Source organism: Misgurnus anguillicaudatus, chromosome 14 (assembly GCF_027580225.2).
Source record: "Misgurnus anguillicaudatus chromosome 14, ASM2758022v2, whole genome shotgun sequence".
Taxonomy (NCBI): domain Eukaryota; kingdom Metazoa; phylum Chordata; class Actinopteri; order Cypriniformes; family Cobitidae; genus Misgurnus; species Misgurnus anguillicaudatus.
In genome coordinates, this window is record NC_073350.2 from 4,184,086 (window position 1) to 4,203,338 (window position 19,253).

The 19,253-nt window shown below is 37.7% G+C and overlaps 1 protein-coding gene across 12 annotated transcripts in view; it reads left to right on the forward strand.

Moving 5' to 3' along the window:
• The window catches only part of atp2b2 (ATPase plasma membrane Ca2+ transporting 2), a 204,354-nt gene that overhangs the window by 144,071 nt on the left and 41,030 nt on the right, over nucleotides 1–19,253 (forward strand). For 6 of the 12 annotated variants that reach the window (XM_073875756.1, XM_073875753.1, XM_073875747.1 and 3 more), the window contains exons 4-12: nucleotides 6,238–6,495; nucleotides 7,905–8,030; nucleotides 8,527–8,652; nucleotides 10,644–10,676; nucleotides 11,561–11,653; nucleotides 14,535–14,576; nucleotides 16,597–16,761; nucleotides 17,000–17,214; nucleotides 17,984–18,226. In XM_073875756.1, the coding sequence (XP_073731857.1) occupies nucleotides 6,238–6,495; nucleotides 7,905–8,030; nucleotides 8,527–8,652; nucleotides 10,644–10,676; nucleotides 11,561–11,653; nucleotides 14,535–14,576; nucleotides 16,597–16,761; nucleotides 17,000–17,214; nucleotides 17,984–18,226 (1,301 nt within the window). The remainder of the gene's footprint in view (nucleotides 1–6,237; nucleotides 6,496–7,904; nucleotides 8,031–8,526; nucleotides 8,653–10,643; nucleotides 10,677–11,560; nucleotides 11,654–14,534; nucleotides 14,577–16,596; nucleotides 16,762–16,999; nucleotides 17,215–17,983; nucleotides 18,227–19,253) is intronic. The other 6 variants (XM_073875757.1, XM_073875754.1, XM_073875758.1 and 3 more) reach the window with 4 other exon arrangements.

Below are 19,253 nucleotides of genomic sequence, written 5' to 3' on the forward strand. Positions count from 1 at the left end.
TTTGAGGAAAACATTGCAGGATTTTTCTCATTTTAATGGACTTTAATAGAACCCAACACTAAACACTTAACTCAACACTTAACAGTTTTTTCAACACTGTTTCAAAGTACTATAAACGATCCCAAACGAGACATAAGGGTCTTATCTAGGGAAACGATTGTCATTTTTGACAAGAAAAATAAAAAATATGCACTTTTAAACCACAACTTCTCTTCCATCTCCGGTCCTGTGATTCGACCTCACGTAATTGCGTAATGACGTGGAAAGTTCACGTGTTACATATATGAAACACACATTTGTGGACCATTGTAAACAATAAACTGACACAAAGACATTAATTAGTATCATTCCAGATACAACAACATCTGAACGGTCCTCTTTCTTCACACTTGTAAACACTGGGGCGTAGTTTCGCATACGTCATCCGTGATCTCTTGACGTGATGACATATTACGTAAGGTTGCGCTGGCGCGTCACACAACCAGAGGAAGATGAGAAGTTGTGGTTTAAAAGTGCATATTTTTATTTTTCTTGTCAAAAATGACAATCGTTTCGCTAGATAAGACCCTTATGCCTCGTTTGGGATCGTTTAGATTCCTTTGAAACTCCATTGAAAAAAACTGTTAAGTGTTGGTGTCCATTAAAGTCCAAAGAATGTTTTCCTCAAAAAACATAATTTCTTCTCGACTGAACAAAGAAAGACATCAACATTTTGTATGACATGGTATTGAGTAAATTATCAAGATTTTTTTTTTTTTGAAAATTGACTAATCCTTTAAATATAGCATACTGTAACAATAAATACAAAATTTCACAGTAAGTGTCAGCTGCTACAAATGATGCATGACTTGGCACGTTGGCAAATCGGTTGCACACTCATCACTGCGGTGTATTATGGGATTGAATAATTTTTCAGTAATAATAATGTCCACTATAATTTCAATTTCATTACATTTTTAAAAAGCTGTTGTCAGTGTGATTTTAAGTGGATGTATGAAGTCAATTCCCCTAAATTTCACACAGGGGTCCGGGCAAAGTAACCAGAGGTGTAGGTCATCACATTACCCATTGACAGTGGGATGTTTCATGACCCAAACCGATTGTGGTAATTGTAAAATGTATACATCTTTGATCAAATGATGAAATATGTGGAACTGTAGAATAGTTCCTTAGGTAAGTTGCCTAATCATGCTTGATTTACAGTATGATCCTATCTACTTGAATGGGGAAAGATAGATATCTCTAAATCGTGTGCTAAAACCACTACTAAACATACTAAACTATACTATAATGTTTGCTTCTTAAGCTCAAATTGTGTGGAGGTTGCTTTAGCTACTGCACATGAGCACAGGTTGTCAAGCGCTTCACGTGACTCCGTACAGAGCTCCTCCCCCAGAGAATTATCAGTCTTTATTGATTAATGATTGGTTCTTTTAACTTGAAGGAGTGACTTCAGTCACCCGAGCGGCTATATTGAGCGGTGCATTGTCCACTATGCATAGTAATTATAATGCTCAATCTTGTTATATCCAATATGTTTGGAGAAACTTTGATGTTTTATGTAAACCTCCATTAGAAGTGTTTGCCTTCTCTCACCTCTTTAAAGCAACACTATGTAGTTTTCATGTAAAAATGACTTACAGCTCCCCCATGTGGTTGAAAAGTGTAACAGTGCCTGGTATCAGACACTCTTCTGCAGGCAGGGGGAGGGGCGGGGCTGTGTGCTCTACCCTCCACCGCCACTTTCAGAGTGTGCTTGTAGCAGCTAGGAGGCTGCTCAGGTTGCAGCAACAGTACAATTTGTCCAGTTAAAAGTTGTTCTATCACTGAAATAATTTTAGAGACATTATTTAAAGGTAAAAAAACTACATAGTGTTGCTTTAAATAAAGCAAGTTCTCATTAATGGGCATGACTATGCATTCAGAGACTATCACAGGGAATCTAGTGAAAGAACGGCTTCCAAGCCTCTAGAGTTAATGAAGTGTGCTCCGGAAGAATAACCTTTGGGTGATGGCCATACATCAAATCGCCAGGCCATAAAATGTGCAATGAAGACAAACCATTAAGGCAGCATGTAAAAGAATGCTGAGCAAGTGTTATCAATCACTATAATGCTCAAGGATTCAATTACTCCGGGAATGGAAAATGATCTTTAATTCCCATGGATTCCGAGATAGGAAGCCGTCTAGATTTGTGCAAAGAATAGCTCAACGTTTGTAACGTTTTTACTTTGCCAAAAACGAGCTGTGCCACGTATACAGGGAGAAATAATGGGACAAAAAAGGTTATCGTGAACATTATAATGCAAATTGCTCACATTATTATGCAAAGTACATCTGCAGTGGACTTTTCGGGACCACTAACAGTAGGCAGAGGTAAAAGAATCTGAAAACGGCGACACAATGGCTAAACATCAGCACTAACTGCTGTGTCCGTCCTGCCATTAAGGCCGAGGTTTGTGACGGGCCTTGTTTTTATGGAGAATGGCACTGTCTGTGTCTCTTAAGGAAGATGGATTGCGGCGCAGCTCTGTGTGTCCAGACAGCCCTGCTGTTCAGATTGAATTATGCCTTTACAGATTTTCTCCCTACAGCTCCCACATGCGAGATAAGCACAGGCACCATACAGATCAATACAGAGAAAATCTTACTTTTCACAGTGAGAGGAGGAGACCTGGCAATAGTCAGGACATTCAGATTTGTACTGCAGGTTTACATTGCACAATTCAAATGCACAAAAATGATTATAAACCCGTAAGCTTTTCTTTTCTGCGGAAGAAGAGAGGAGATTTTTTTTAAGAATCTGCATGCAGGTTTGCATAACAAAGTCAATACAGCTGCCAAAATCCAACTGGACAAATGTGAACCATTCTGTGAAAACCTAGCTGTTTTGTTTTCTACTAGTCCTACATAATGTAAAACACATTTTGTAAAAATATAACCTTGATATAAGATCCTGAATAAGGTCAATGTGAATTCAATGACTGAAATCAAACTTTAATGCTCCCAATCTCATTATTAGAATTTTTAAAGTTTTTATTCACTAATAATGCCCCCACCATACCCAGAGCTCACCTCTTGTGTTTGCTTCAAAAATTCAATCATTGTGTAACCAATGTTGTTTAAATGAGAATGATGTTGACGTGCCATTTTGTGGAGGCTTTATCAGTAAATAATGATTTTAATATCTGTCTGTACCACACACAAGCTATCACGTGCCTTTTAGAGAACTTTGGTTTATAGTGAACGGCTTAATAGAAGTAGTCTTATGCTACATACACACCAAACGCGGGGCACCGCGTTACTCGCTCTAGATTACTCGCAGGATTTAACTTCGTGTCATGCAAATTTTTCGTTGAATATCTTCAACTTGGGCGAAGACACGTCTGAGGCGAATAGCGCGTGTTTTCGTTGCAAACGCGCTGCCTAGAGCTGGCTGATGAAGTTATTGGCTGGCTAGCCGGCTCAGCCAAAACCTAAATGGCTGCTGCAGCCGCCAAACTTTTCATAGCTGCAAATGGCTGAAGCTGCCACTACATGTCTACAGATGTAACATTTGGTGTGATTGATCCAAATGTTTTTTTTATAAAACTACAAGCTTTCATATTGTTCAGGCTTCTGTATGTGTATTTTCTGTGGTATTCGACATAATGCCACAATTCCTGTTGGTATAGAATAACAGACAGGTACATAATACCTAACTCACTGTTATCACAAATGCACATTAGAATCAGAAAAGCGCTTAGTACAAGAGTAAATGGCTCTCGCAGGACGGGCTGACGTCTGCTCTGGTGTGCAGCTTGCAGAGTCACGAGCTGTTATCTAACGCCTGCTGTCTGCGCTTCAGCACCACGGACAGCACCCGACACGCTCAATGACATTCTGCACCCAGAAGTGCCGGACACAATCAAGTGCTTTACTGTAGGGGATCCGAATCAAATGAAGAGATCTACAGAGTCCCATCCATGTGCCACAGCTGTGGGATGGATATTTAGCAGGTTACTTACTGTCTGCCCTAAAACCAGACGTCTAAAAATGACACCCACCCACTGAGTTTTGGAGATAGTATCTATGCACTCTAAAATTGCTGGATTGTTTCAAATCATAGTCCCGTCAGAAATGAAAAAACTCAACTGTTAGGGTTAAAATTTAAGTAGTGTGGGAAAACATTCTAACATAATGCATTTTCCAAATGTTTAATTCATTCGGGGGTTTAATTTTACTTCAGTCTAATATATACACACATTATAGTGTTATACTTCACAATACTGCGTTTAAAAATGATGAACTAAACTTTCTGGCAAAAAACAGATATTTTTTCAGATAGCATCTTTGAAGTCAGAATGCAACATCTGTTGACCAGAATATAAAATCTGTTCACCAATGAGAACATCAGAGAAGTGGAATAAATACCCATTGAAATCCAACTGTTGTATGAAACTTATTGTCAAACTAATCTGGATTTTTTTACACCCTCACAATGCATTTTATGCATTCCTGTCTGACAAAACCTTTATTATGGCCTTAGTGTGTGCTCAGCCCAGTCACACGAAATTACGTACCAATAGTCACATAATTTTGTATTCTTTTTTGTGATATTGTCACAAATTTCCGCGGTTTTTTTTGTGATCGTATCACAAATTTCTGTTTATGTGTCATTGACACGTATTGGTTACTCAACTGTTTTGTCCTATTTTCTTACCATTGTCGCTTTGGTTTAAGGGTTAGATTTACATAAAATTACATCCTCACCCAAACCCAACTCTAACCCTAACGCCAGGCGACAATGGTTTAAATTTTTGAAAATATAAAAAAATCCGAAAAGTATTATAAACCAATACTTAAAGTAAAATCCTAATGCAAACACCATATCGAACCCTAAACCGAAGCAAAAATGGTAAGAAAATAGGAAAAAGCAGTTGAGTAACAAATATGTGACAATGACACATAAACAGAAATTTGTGATATGATCACGAAAAAACTTGGAAATTCGTGACTATAGGTACATAATTTTGTGAGACTGGGTAGTGTGTGCTATGTGCCGCAGTGTTGGTTGAATAACCTAAGAATACTACAATAAGAAACCAGTACTAGTACCCATGTCGGGTACTGTAAATATTGGACAAATCACTTTTAACCCAGCATATGTTCTGTCCAATATTTACCCAACATGGGTCAAAAATAACCCAGCCATTTTTAGAGTGTACTAGTTTCGGTTTCTTATTGTCTTTTAGTAAGGCTTTGGCTACTTACTGTTTAAGTACGAGTATTCTGTACTTATCCGGAATATTTAAATGGTTAAAACAGTACAGATGTTTTTGAAGTAAGATGATGTATCTTTGTGTCCAGCATTGACTGGATCATTCTTACAGGAATGCTTGGCCATTTGAACTAATACTGCAGATAAACAGCTCAGGCTTTCCAGCTATCATGATGGTTTTGTGTGTACAGTGAGTGCCAGCTGCTGTGAATGTATCTGTTAGTTTATCACACACAGCTGGAGATGAATTGGCGCTCTACTCTAGATGGCCGCCAGTGCATAGTAGACTACAGCAGTTATCCCTGAGGGAATCCCAACACTACATCATTTTAATAGGAATGTCAAAATAGTCAATATGTCCTGAATGTGTGTAGAATAGATGTTAATCATTTTGGAGGGGGTTTAACCCTGGGTATATATATTTCACAATTTAGTTTTGGGGGGCTTGTACAATTTTTTGTCACATGTGATCTGCTTTATTCGTATACAATGTCAAAAATGTAGTTATTTTGATATGCATTTGTGGAAGATTCTGTGTCACATTTAATCAAATTTATTCCATTCTTTTAATGTTAATGCATTATGTATTATAATAGTATATTACTAGAATACTAGATTTAAACATTTTCCGAACATACTGCTATGCTGTTGCTAGGCTGTTCTGAATGGTTGATAAATGGTCACTTACTGGTTAAAGTCAAAATAAGTCCATCTCCTCTATGGTTTATACAGGCCTATTCTGGTCTCTGGCCTGTTTTATTTCCAAGTAAACTTTCCTGAACAAGCTGCTTGTTTTGAGGTTTTATGTTGATGGCCCAAATGGAGCAGGATTTGAAGAGATGACTTCTGTTCATCAGTCATAGAGTAAACCAAACTCGTCTCTTCACTATCACTGCAGTTTTTTGGGGTATTAATTGGAAATGTCATGTGTGAGTTTACACCAGCATGTGTAAATGTTGTGTCCTCTCTCTCACCAGCCTGTGGCACAGTCAGCGCGGGCGCAGAGGACGAGGGAGAGTCGGAGGCCGGGTGGATCGAGGGGGCTGCGATCTTACTGTCTGTGGTGTGTGTGGTTTTGGTCACGGCCTTCAATGACTGGAGCAAGGAGAAGCAGTTCAGGGGTTTACAGAGCCGCATCGAACAGGAGCAGAAATTCCAGGTGGTTCGTGGAAGCCAGGTCATTCAACTTCCTGTGGCTGATATTGTCGTTGGTGACATTGCACAAATCAAGTATGGTATGTGTCAGTGATTTAACATTTCAAGATTTCATGGTTTTTACATTCATTTCACATTTACATAGCCCTTTTCGTAGTCATATATTTTAACGCTATTTTAGCTTTTGATTTCGGGCACTTTTTTTTCCCTATAATGATTATATCAGTCTTTTATCATGTACAGATATAACTATAATTAATATCACATTATCCTCACATTAAGCATGCTACTTATTTCAAGGTAAGTGTAAGATACTCATTCACCTGGAAGCTTGTGTGTTTCCAGGAAACCATAACCCTGGAAGTGGTGAAGGAGTTATTATGAGAGTTTTAAAGCAATGATTGCCCATCATTGCTGTGATGAATCAACTATAATTTGTGTCATCATTTTTTAGGTTGATTTTGATATTATTTCGAGCTGTTTTAAGGTTTTAGATTATAACACTTCCCAGTCTGGTGATTTCCTAAAATAAGGTTTAGGATGCTTCTGCAGAGTTTATGGAAAAGTTCCGGTTGTTATTTTGGATCTCTCGAACAAGTGGGAGGCAGATAATGTAGTTGTTGACAGTGACGGAGAGATCCTGTGGGTGAGAGCGTTTGGCAGGCTGAAAGAGGGTTCCATCTTCTTGACTAGTTGGAGGTATGGTGATGGATTGCAGTCCCAGGCTTACCGTTATTTTTGAATATGTGTAGGAGTCTAAAGAAAGGGCTTGATATGATGCATTGCAAAGAAGGAAAATGAAAGCAAAATGATCACTGAAGGAAATTAAAATGGTCTGCTAAATAAAACAGCAGAAGGTCCAAATACCGAACCCTGGGGGACACCTACAATATAGCCTTGTGTTGCACAACACAGATATTGCAGATATTGACCCAGTTATGCCAGTAAATTCAGAAATATTAGAGAGAGATTGTGTTGTGAAATGCTTGACAAGTTCCATCTTCTTTGGAATTCATAGGAGGATGCAATATTGATCCAAACATTGTTTGGTGAAACTGAAGGGATTATTGAAAGGAACACAAAGTCACTACGAAGTGCTTTAAAGATTAGTTTCTGAAATATGTTCTGTAACTGCGTGCGTGTCTGTGCTCAAAATTGCTTTGTCTCGGCTGTGTCTTTGAACATTAGATTTAAGCCTAAATTAAGCTCAAGAAAAAATGCAGCAAGTGGCCTACTATAACTCACTTTAGTTATGATGCGCATGATAACATTTCACCTTGTTCTTTAACAATCATTATTCACATAAGATTCATTATTAATCCCAGCATAATATATAAAATAAGACAAATGGGTTCCTTTAGGTTTTGGCCCTGGAAGTTTTAAATGTTTATTTAAAACAGCATTAACAGCTGCTGTCTGGATCTCAATCAATGTACCTTATTTTATATTCCTATGTTTACATTATCTAATCATATATTACTTTGTTCAGGTGACCTGCTGCCAGCCGATGGAATCTTAATACAAGGCAATGATCTAAAGATTGATGAGAGCTCTCTAACGGGAGAATCAGACCATGTGCGCAAATCTGCAGACAAAGACCCAATGCTTCTCTCTGGTGAATGTCCAGTTTGCTACTTTATAATTTGCATATCTCATTAATGTTGTTATAAACATAACACATAATGTTTTTTTTTTTTTTTGACAAATCACTATGTTATGTCCTCATATTGCAAAGGAAGCAGCTTATCCATTATTAATATGTTTTTAAAAATGTCTGCTGTTGTGTTCTAAATAACAGCATGTGGTCAAGATGAAGGTGAATAAATAATGGCAGAATTTTCATTTTCACTTTAAATCTAAAAATGCATAAATGATAGTGTGATACAACCTCACAGTCTGTACTTAATGTCCCTAAATCTACAAGCTAAAGTATTTCTTAGCATTCTCAGCAGCTTACATAAACGACCTAGTTATCATTTCTTACTGTTGGTTTATAGACAAAAGTCATCACTGCAGTACTGACATCACGCATGGTGCTGAGGTCAGGCACTGACTGCTTTTATTATGCAGTTTCCCTATTACTTACTGCCTTGCACTAATTGAATCACCAGGCACCCATGTGATGGAGGGCTCAGGTCGGATGCTGGTCACGGCTGTCGGGGTGAACTCTCAGACTGGGATCATTTTCACCTTGCTCGGCGCTGGCGGAGAGGAGGAGGAGAAAAAAGAAAAGAAAGGTACGTAACTAAAGCTCAGCTTGGCAAAACGTCAAACGGGCGAAGCAGCATTTGTGTTTACACCTGCCCGGGTTTTGCGTTCTTCTTTATGAGTTTAAACATGCTTTTCTTGCTCAAGAATATGATATTGTTATACCAATTATCACCTTTAGTTGTAAAAGTTGTAAAAATAAAACATATCGTCTGGCAAAGCAATACAATTTAAATAATAAAGATGCAGAAGTGTCGCAATGTTGGCAAAACTGTCACAACATGTAGGCTTAAAAATACATTCATAGCAAACATTGTTTTTACTGTTTTTGATTTGAACACCCCCCCCCACCCAGAATATTACATTTCAGCATAATTTAAGTGTTGAATGATTTTAGTTGGTTTCCCAGCCTGGTTTTAGCTGGGTAAGCTGGTGTAGCAGGCTGACTTTAGAGGTGTTTTGAAAACTTTATAGATGGTCTTAGCTGGTTAGACCAGATGCAGCCCAGTTACACGAAATTACGTACCTATAGTCACATCGTTTTTTGATTATTTTTCGTGAGACTGTCGCGAATTTCTGTTTATGTGTCGTTGTCGCGTGTTGGTTGCTCGGCTGTTTTGTCCTGTTTTCTGATCATTTTCGCTTCGGTTTAGGGTTAGATTTACATAAAATGACATCCTTACGCAAACCCAACTCTAACCCTAATGCCAGGCGATAATGTATTACATTTTTGAAAATATAAACAAATTGGTAACACTTTACAATAAGGTTCATCAGTTAATATTAGTTAACTACATTAGTTAACATGAATTAATAATGAACTGCACTTATACAGAATTTCTTTGTTAATGTTAATTTCAACAATTCGTACAACTTTATTAAAATCTTGTTAACGTTAGTTAATGCACTGTGAACTAACATAAACAAATTTATTAAAAGGATTAATGAATACTGTAACAAATGTATTGCTCATGGTTTGTTCATGTTAGTTAATACATTAACTGGTGTTAACTGGTGAACTTTATTGTAAAGTGTTACCAAAAAAAATAATTAGAAAAAATAGTATCAACCAATACTTAAAGTGACATCCTAATGCAAACACCAAATCTGACCCTGAGCCGAGGCGGGGATGGTTTGAAGGTGGGAAAAAGCAGTTGAGATACGATCACGAAAAACAATTCGGAAATTCGTGACAGTATCATGAAAAGAATAAAAAAATTATGTGACTATATCATTTTGTGAGACTGGGTAGACCAGATGACACACTAGCTTTTCCGGCTTCAACAGACTGGAAGCTGGTTGGCCAGTCTTAGCTGGTTTAAGCTTGTCCTCCTAGCCTGGGTCACCTGGTTTTAGCTGGTGGGTTAGCTAGTCTAAGAGTGTCCAAAGCCCCTTTAAAACCAGCCTGTTTAACGAGCATAGGCTGGTAAGCTGGATACATTTAACATTCAACAGGTCAACTATATAAGTTAAGAAAAGTTTGTTTAGGCAAATATTTATATGATGATGGTCAAAAATATGTGAATAAATATCATCAGTACATTCATGCATCTCCAATTTAGTCCTGTGATCACTTAAAGGCAGGGTGCATGATCTCTGAAAGCCAATGTTGATATTTAAATCACTTAAACAAACACGCCCCTACCCCAATAGAATCTGGACCTTTTTTTGATAGACCCACCCAGGCAATGATGTCTGTTAGTAGACACGCCCCTTACTGCTGATTGGCTACAAGCGTGTTTTGGTACTCGGCCTGAGTCTCTTTCCAAGTGTTTTTCAAAAGTCATGCACCCCACCTTTAAGCAGAAGTCGCTTCAGGGTATAAATTCGAGGGATTTTGCTGCGTTGCCTACGTCACCTGACTCTTCTAAGACTCCACAAACACCAATAAGTGTCTCAGATGACTGCTAAATGCTAACTGTGATTGTTTACTCAATTTGATGGTTGGGTAATATGTACCGCTCAAACCCATGTGAGCATAAGGCCTTATGTGTTTGTTATTCTGCAAACTACCACACAGGTCAGGCTCTGGAAGATGGCCATCAGCTAGCAGGTAGAGTATATACATCTCTCTGCCCTTTGCAGGGATATTATAAAACAATCTTTATTTACCCCCACAAGCCCTGCTTTAGTGATTTTGTCACTTAAAAAGAATCTCTTTTTAAGTATTACAAGAAACACATTTCATTCATTTCCCTGCTTAGATATGATGATCAAGAGGTCATTCCCTGACAAATGATTATTTCATTATATTGTCATTGTGGTTTAGATTGATTGATTTTGTAGTCTACACAACAGTTTGTAGATTGTTGTGATTGAAGTCCTTTGGCTTGATTTTGAAGCATGTATTTTTTGTTGTTACCACTTTTATCGACTTAATTCCCATAGGAAAGAAAAATCACAAATGAAATATGAATCATTAAAATCTTTCTCATAGACAGCAATAAGATTAAAGGAGTATCTTGCTTCTCAGATTTCCCCCCTGAGAATAAAGACCCCAGTAATCTCAAATGTGTCTCATACTAAACTAAAATACTATAGTTAAATTTGCTAAGATATCAATGCTTGCCAACAAATGTCAGATTTCTCTAAGAACAACTGATCAGTTTACATCTGAAACAAATCTGAAAAATGAATAAAACATATAATGAGCTCACACTTAGCGAGCATTGAATGACATCAAGCTGTATGAGCAATGCATTTTTCCTCATAGCAGTCAGAAGAATTTCTTTTCTATGGTCATTTTAGGTCAAATGACAGAAATTCGCTAGCTATTTGTGCCATTGATCATTGTGTCGTTTCGTCGACTTTGTTTTGTCCTCCATGAATGTCCTTCATTTTATATCACCATTCAGTTTGCAGCTGAATATTGAAAGAATACTAATCGTGGTAATGACGCTTTTAACCATGCTACTTTTGTTCATTATTACTGGCTAGACTGCTCCCATCCCTCCTCACACCCCATCGCAACTATAGCTACCGATGGTGCGGCAAGTGCAAATTCCCCTGGTAATACCAGCCTAGTCAATGGTAGGTTGAGCAGACCTCCTCTGTCCGTCCCTCATTGACTCTCTCTCCCTCCCTCCCTCTTTTTTTCCAGTTGTTTTGAGCTCCTCTTTCGGTGCATGTCTGTTTTCTGTATTTCTACACCTTTACATGGGTTTATTTTTTATGTATTTTACAATGTCAGTTGATCTGTTGGTTTTGGTTATGCCTGCCGTATAGGCTAGTATTTCAAACCATTAATACATTTATTACATTTTAATGCAATTTGAGAATTAACTCATTAGTATTTATAGTTATTTGTATGCAAAGCATATTTCCAGCACACATACCTATGCGATAATTTTTGATTGATCTTTACACTTTAAAATACATAAAATACACAAGTCATTAGTTTAGCTTCTGCGTTGATATTGGATTTACTGTAGAGATACTGTATACCTGTCATACATGTTTACCATATTCATTTAGCTGTATAGATATTGATGCCAGGATCTTAAATAAAAACAGACTGGCTATATCTGGTTTACACTAACGTTAAAAACTAACTTCTTTTCTTCTGCCAGTCTTGCACCTAAGGCCCTGCTGTAATAAATGATATTTCTTTGGCCTCTGTGGTGTTGCATGGCTGTTATTCCTGCATGTCCAGTAGAGTTGTGTCCTGTTCCTCTAGTCCACACCGTGTACGTTGAGTGTATCTCTGTAATTTATCCTCCATGGAATATCTGAAGATCTACTTTTTCCACTATTGTAGCTCATTGTGAAGATAAAAGGTACAAAAAGTGTCATGCAGTATAAACACAGTATGCATACAGGATGTGTGCATTTTAAACATACAGTATTAGATATTCCATGACATTTCTGTTAACAAAGCTAACTTAAATAAGAAAAACAGAACTGGTATCCCTGCTTCTTGCTTGATCACATTCTCTTACCGCAACACAGTATATAAATAACAACACAGCACCTACATCTAAATATCTATTTAAGCAAATAAACACGTTATTCATGTGTTTTTTAAATACAAGCAGTAAAGAGTAAAGCAGACACAAACTTTAGCTGGTTAAGATACATAACATGGACTGAAGTATGTGGACACCACTTTCGAAATTTCGAGATTTGGATATTACAACTACACCCATTTCAAACAGGTGTATGCCTGCGGTCATGTAGTCCCCGTACAGACACGATACATTTACTTAAAATATGAAAGCTTTTGTAAGGATATATCATAAGATGCGGTCAAAATGAGTCGGAATGTGCACAGTCTAATTTTGAGGTACAGGCAAACGAAAATGTAAATGTTGATTTTGGTCGAAATTGAGGTTTTCATAAAAATGAGTACATCAAGCCATCGTCTATTGATGCTCTAAATAGTCATTAAACATCTTTATTACACGGCTCTCTAAAATGCTAGATTCTGATTGGACAGCCGTGACATTTCAAGGTTCGTTCTTTTCAATAATTTTAAAACCTGAAGGAATTAAAAAATAAAGTGCAGGACTTGCTTGTTGTTAAAAGAGTTATTAAGAGCAAATGTCAAAATATGGGTCTCATTCACTAAGCATGCGTACGCACAAATTTGTGCGTGAGATGTGCGTACGGATGTTTTCACGAACAAAACGTGATTCAACAAAAACGTTTGTATCAAAATATCTTCTAAATGTACGCAAAAATTCAAGAAAACCTAAAACCACTCTTACGCAATAATCACGTACACTATAATCAAATACTAGGCTATAATTATAATGTGTATAATAATGTTGATATATAAAATTTACATGATTATATTTTATATTATAATATTTTCTGTATTATATATTATTATACATGACCTATATTATTATTATATACAATATATTATATATTATTATAGCCTACTTATTTTTTCTAAACATATAAAGAAGATGCGCGTAATGACAAATCTTCACGCTTTCTTTCCTCACTTTTTAAATCTCTGTATGAAAGCGTCTGCTTAATGCCTAATGTAAACGTTATGTAAATGCAATGAGAAGTCTAAACATCAATCACTTGATATTCTGTCTGTTTTATTTTAGATACAGATGCACGTCTCTGTCATATTAATTAAATGTCATATTTGTTAATTGGTTCAATACTTCTTTAATGTTACTCCAGTCGGTGGACAGCACTGGCTTCCTCCAGTCACAGCAAAACCTCCCAAATTAAAAATGCAAAGCAAAACGGAACTTTACCCATAATAAATATGATCTTGGATTTCTTTTCAAGCTCTTTTGCTTTTATGACAAACTCTCAAATTTTCTGTAGACTAGCGCTGCACTGCGGAAAACCCTTATATGGAGCTGGTTTGGGCGTGTTTTATGCAAATTACCAACCTTGTGCACGCGGCCGCTCGTGTAGAACACTCCAAATTCACTTACATAAGAACAAGTATAAGAACAACTCATGTGCGTTCGAACATGTTGTGAATTAGGCGGAACGTTTTCGTGAGAAGTTCAAGTCTGCGTATAAATACGAAAAAAGTATGCAATTATTAGGGAATAAGACCATTGTTACAAACATAAATAAACATAAAAAAAATTTTTAAACATAAATTAACAATTAAGAATGTTTAGATTTTTTTTGCAAAACATGTGATTGCACAAACACTAGTGTCAATGCAGTTTGAGTTGAAATGTGTCCACTTACTTTTGGTTGAATCGTGTATCTTTCTGTAAGCTGGGAAACGTGCAAGGCCCTCACTCAAAGCCATGTTGTACCTCATTATAATACTCTGTCTTATGTATGTTACTGTCACAATAATGTTGATAAACTACTCATTCTTTGTCTTCCCTTTTCATTTGATTTCACTGTAATGTCCATGTGATGAATGTTTTATCGTCTGCTTTCTGTTGTTTTTGTCCCGTGTCTGTGGATGCCTTCATCATAGGTAAAATGCAGGATGGAAATATGGAGAACTGCCAGACCAAAGGTAACCTGCTTTCACTTTACCACCTGGTTTGAGCTCTCGTCGTTGTTTTATTCCTCTTTTCAACACAGTTCAGATGTGAGCTCGTCCATTAAGCCAGACATCTGTTCGTGCTGCTTCTCATTTGTTTGTGTGTCAGGGATTTTTTTCACACTTTGTCTCTGTTATGTACAGAGTTTCGAGCAAAATACAAAAAAGCAAACATTTGCTGTGTGGCTGAAGTCATGGTTTTTAAAATTGGTATGAAAATCTCCTTAATTTTTCCCCCGCCATTGACGAGTTATCTCGTCAATTAATAGAAAATGCTTCTCTGCCATGACGAGTTTTTACGGAAACACATATTCCGGCTATAACCCACTAGGTGGCGTTCTTAACCAACTTATAAAATACAGAAGCGTCCACTAAGGCCAAACAGTTTAAAGCAACACTATGTAGTTTCCATGTAAAAATGACTTACAGCTCCCCCATGTGGTTGAAAAGTGCAACAGTGCCTGGTATCAGACAATCTTCTGCAGGCAGGGGGAGGGGCGGGGCTGTGTGCTCTACCCTCCTCCGCCACTTTCAGAGTGAGCTTGTAGCAGCTAGGAGGCTGCTCAGGTTGCAGCAACAGTACAATTTGTTCAGTTAAAAGTTGTTCTATCACTGAAATAATTTTAGAGACATTATTGAAAGGTAAAAAAACTACATAGTGTTGCTTTAAACTCTGTGTATGTTTTGATCATCACACTGAATCTGATTTCTATCAAAAGTCCTTCAAAAAAACACAATCTCAGCTTTTTGCTTAACATTTTTGAAGAAACCTACCCATATTTGAGAGGTGATAAAAAGAGAACAAATAAAAATAGGATGACGTTTTTTGTTTATTGAAAGCAGAGGGTATGTTCTTTCATTTGATATATTGTATATTTACATATTTAATGAAAATTTTCTGGAAGTCATTAAACTTAAAAAGTAGTAGTAACAATAATATTTTACATGTTTTCTGAACACTACCCCGTATGTAGTTGGTTAAATTGGTGTTGCTACTATACTGTATATACTGCCGATTAAAAAGAACTATGTTGTAAAACAGATTTAATGTCCAATGTTCAAACCTGAAGCAAAACCAATTGAGAGCCACTGGTCTTTTTATCAGTTTTTTCATATGGGTAAATTACTAGCAACTAAAATGAAGGTTAAAGGCGGGGTACATGATCAGTGAAAGCCAATGTTGCGTTTGAAATCACCTACACGAACACGCCCCTACCCCAATAGAATCTGGACCTTCATTTGATAGACCCGCCCCACACATACGCAACCCAGGCATCAATGTCGGTTAGTAGACACGCCACTTACTGCTGATTGGCTACAAGTGTGTTTTGGTAGTCAGCCCGACTCCCTTTTCAAAAGTGTTTTTTCAAAAATCATGCACCCCGCCTTTAACTAAAAAGGTTTACCATTGGAGGTTAATGTTTTGTATACAGTACTTGCTCTGACTGGGTTTGTTTTAAGCATGTTTAAGTCCAGATGTGGCAATTGTGCTAGATTTAATCATTGTAAAAGTGTTGTCAGCTTGACATGAGGGAGCTTCAAGATGTCATCTGGTAGAAAAGTGATGCTGAGTTTTTGTCATCAGATCCTGTGAAAAGTTAAGTTTTTTTTTAATATGTTTTTAGGATCGGCCTAAACTCTGTTCCAGGATATGTGCACTTCATTCATTGACACTCATATATCTCATAGGTCTATGCCGAATAACACTTTTTCCCTCTCCAAGTGACTGAAGTTTAATGGTCTTTATTATATACTGTCTGCTATTGGAATTTGAAGTGCATTTGGTGGCGTTGACCATCTTCGCAGATGAACTTTGCTAGCTAATGTGTCTTGTTTACCTTTTATGGTAAGGTAGGCAATTACGGTAGAGTTTAAGTAGATTTTGTGATTCCCTTACAATCAGAAAGAATACCAGTTATGCTCCACGAAAGACTTAGTAGTAAACGAAAGACATATGTCCCCGTAACTAACTTGCGCTTTCTTTGATTTCTAGTTAAAAAGCAGGATGGTGCCGCTGCAATGGAGATGCAGCCCCTGAAGAGCGCAGAGGGTGGGGAAGCTGATGAGAAAGAGAAGAAGAAAGCCAGTGTTTCAAAGAAAGAGAAATCCGTCCTGCAAGGAAAACTGACGAAGCTGGCTGTGCAAATAGGCAAAGCAGGTACTACATTACATTAGGTTGTTTGGTTATCCACGGTCAAATTCAGAAGGTTAGAATCCTTTAATTGCAAGTCTTCTTAATCATGCTTTGATGCAGCTATTTTCTGTCTTCTTAATAAAAACTATTTGGTAATTTTGCATTTCTAAAAACATATTTTATATCCCCAGTCAAATCTGACAACAATGCAAACACATTTAGTATTACAGTGCAGTAATGTTTGATGTCTTGTGGTTCTCAGGTTTGGTGATGTCTGCCATTACAGTCATCATTTTGGTGCTCTACTTTGCTGTTGATAACTTTGTGCTTCAGAAGAGACAGTGGCTGCCGGAGTGCACTCCAATCTACATTCAGTATTTTGTCAAATTCTTTATCATTGGCGTGACGGTTTTGGTGGTGGCTGTACCTGAAGGCCTTCCGCTTGCTGTCACCATCTCTCTCGCCTACTCTGTCAAGGTAAAATTCAATTGCGCTTGCACACTCGAGTATTTTTGTGCGGATTAGACTCCATTTGATGTGAGATTCACTTTGTTTAGTTAAGGTGAAAGAGGTTTTCTGATCTTCAATGATAATCAGCAACCTGATTTTGTTTATATAATAACCATAGACTGTAAAAAATATGGATGCAGTGTCCGTGATGGCACCCAAAGGTTTGTGAAGAGCTTTTTTGAAGCCAATAGGCGAGACCTGCCGTCACCATCTTGCCATCGCGAAAACCCAAAAAAAGAGTCGGGATGTGGGTGAAGCTAAAGTGGCTGGTTGCTGAAACCACGCCTGGTAGTTCACCCGTCAATCAACTGGCCACTTTCTTAATTATGCAGAACTTTAAGGCTTAATACTGTATCATTTGAATGGATGAGTTTTAACATCCCTTTTGGAGCCAGCTTCTAGCGGCCAGTCGATGAATTGCAGTTTAGGTCACTTCTGTGTTGGCTTCACGATAGAGATCGGAAGCCCCCTTGATAATAACACTGCTAAGTTTTGCAGTTGTTATAAACCTTTAAGTCTTTATTGATGATGTATAATTTGCAACTTTGCATGCTACAGATCACACTTACTATTAGATACTGTAGTCACAGTATTTATTTGTGTGGCGCGTTACTCAAATAGCACAAAAATCTCAAATATGTCCTTTCTGAAGATCCATGGTTAAAGTTACACAGACTCATCCGATGTTAAATATGTACCAGTGACTTCTTAAATTTTGAATATGTCTAATTTACAGAAAATGATGAAAGACAACAACTTGGTACGCCATCTGGATGCTTGCGAGACAATGGGCAATGCCACAGCTATCTGCTCAGACAAGACTGGGACACTGACCACCAATCGAATGACAGCGGTGCAATGTTTTGTGGCTGATGTCCATTACAAGACGATTCCAGACCCTGGATCCATCCCACCCAAAACTCTGGATACATTGGTCAATGCTATATCCCTCAACAGCGCCTATACCACTAAAATACTGGTAAGTGACAAAGTTCACGATTAGTTTATTTTCAAACAACACACGTGGCATTAATGGCACACGTGTGATTTCAAATGCTAGTACTAGGTTGGACGAAATGTCCAAACCCTCAGAAAACACTAGAAACGTGGCCTGATCTCAACTGGACCTCAGATTGAGGTTAAATGGTTTCTGTAATTTAAGTTTCTGTAATGTTTTGTTTCTCAGTTTAAGATGTTTTGGACCCCATGAATAAACCCTCTTCCTCTTGACTAGCACGACTTACAGGATTTCTCCCCAGGGATCAGTGCTGAGAGCTTTGATAAACATACAAAGCAAAGATAAAAATATCATTCCAGCCGTCTTGTTTTTAACATGAGATGAGCAGAACCTTGTTCGCTTTATCCCTGGAGAGATTTCCTGAGCTGCCTTACTGCTCCATTATGAAATTAATTCATGACCTACTCTTCACCCAACACTCAATGTTCCTGCGACTTTACAAAGTTTCACTTTTCACAAGTCTTTTTAGATATAAGCAACCAAAAATGAAAACGTGTTCCAAATTCGTATGCCCTTAACTTTCAGTCAAATGTGAATGTCAAAATTGACGTATTTGTTTGCTACTCAGAGCAGTCTAAAGTGATTCAGATTGAGCATTCATATTTAATAGAGATCTTCTCAGAATGGTTGGGTGCGTTAACTTGTCGTTGAAGAGTTAGTGGAATTGTGAAACTGGATCAGGACAAGAAGGTACAGGTGGTGTAGACTGATACTTCAGCTGGTAGTCTGAGCTCTACAGAGACTTCCTGTCTCACTGATCTCAGGTTGCTCCCACCACCTGTTCTGTCAGACCTTCTGCCCTCCGATTGGAGAGGTCAGGTCGAACACTGATGTCATGTTCCTGGGATCACATCAATTCTTCATAGGAGGTCGCGCTGATGTATGTGACACACGAGTGTGTGTGGCAGTGTTTGTTTCAGAGCGTTGCTTACAGCTCATTGTGCGCACTGTAAGAAGTGAATTCGCCAGAATCTGTTTGATTCAGCAG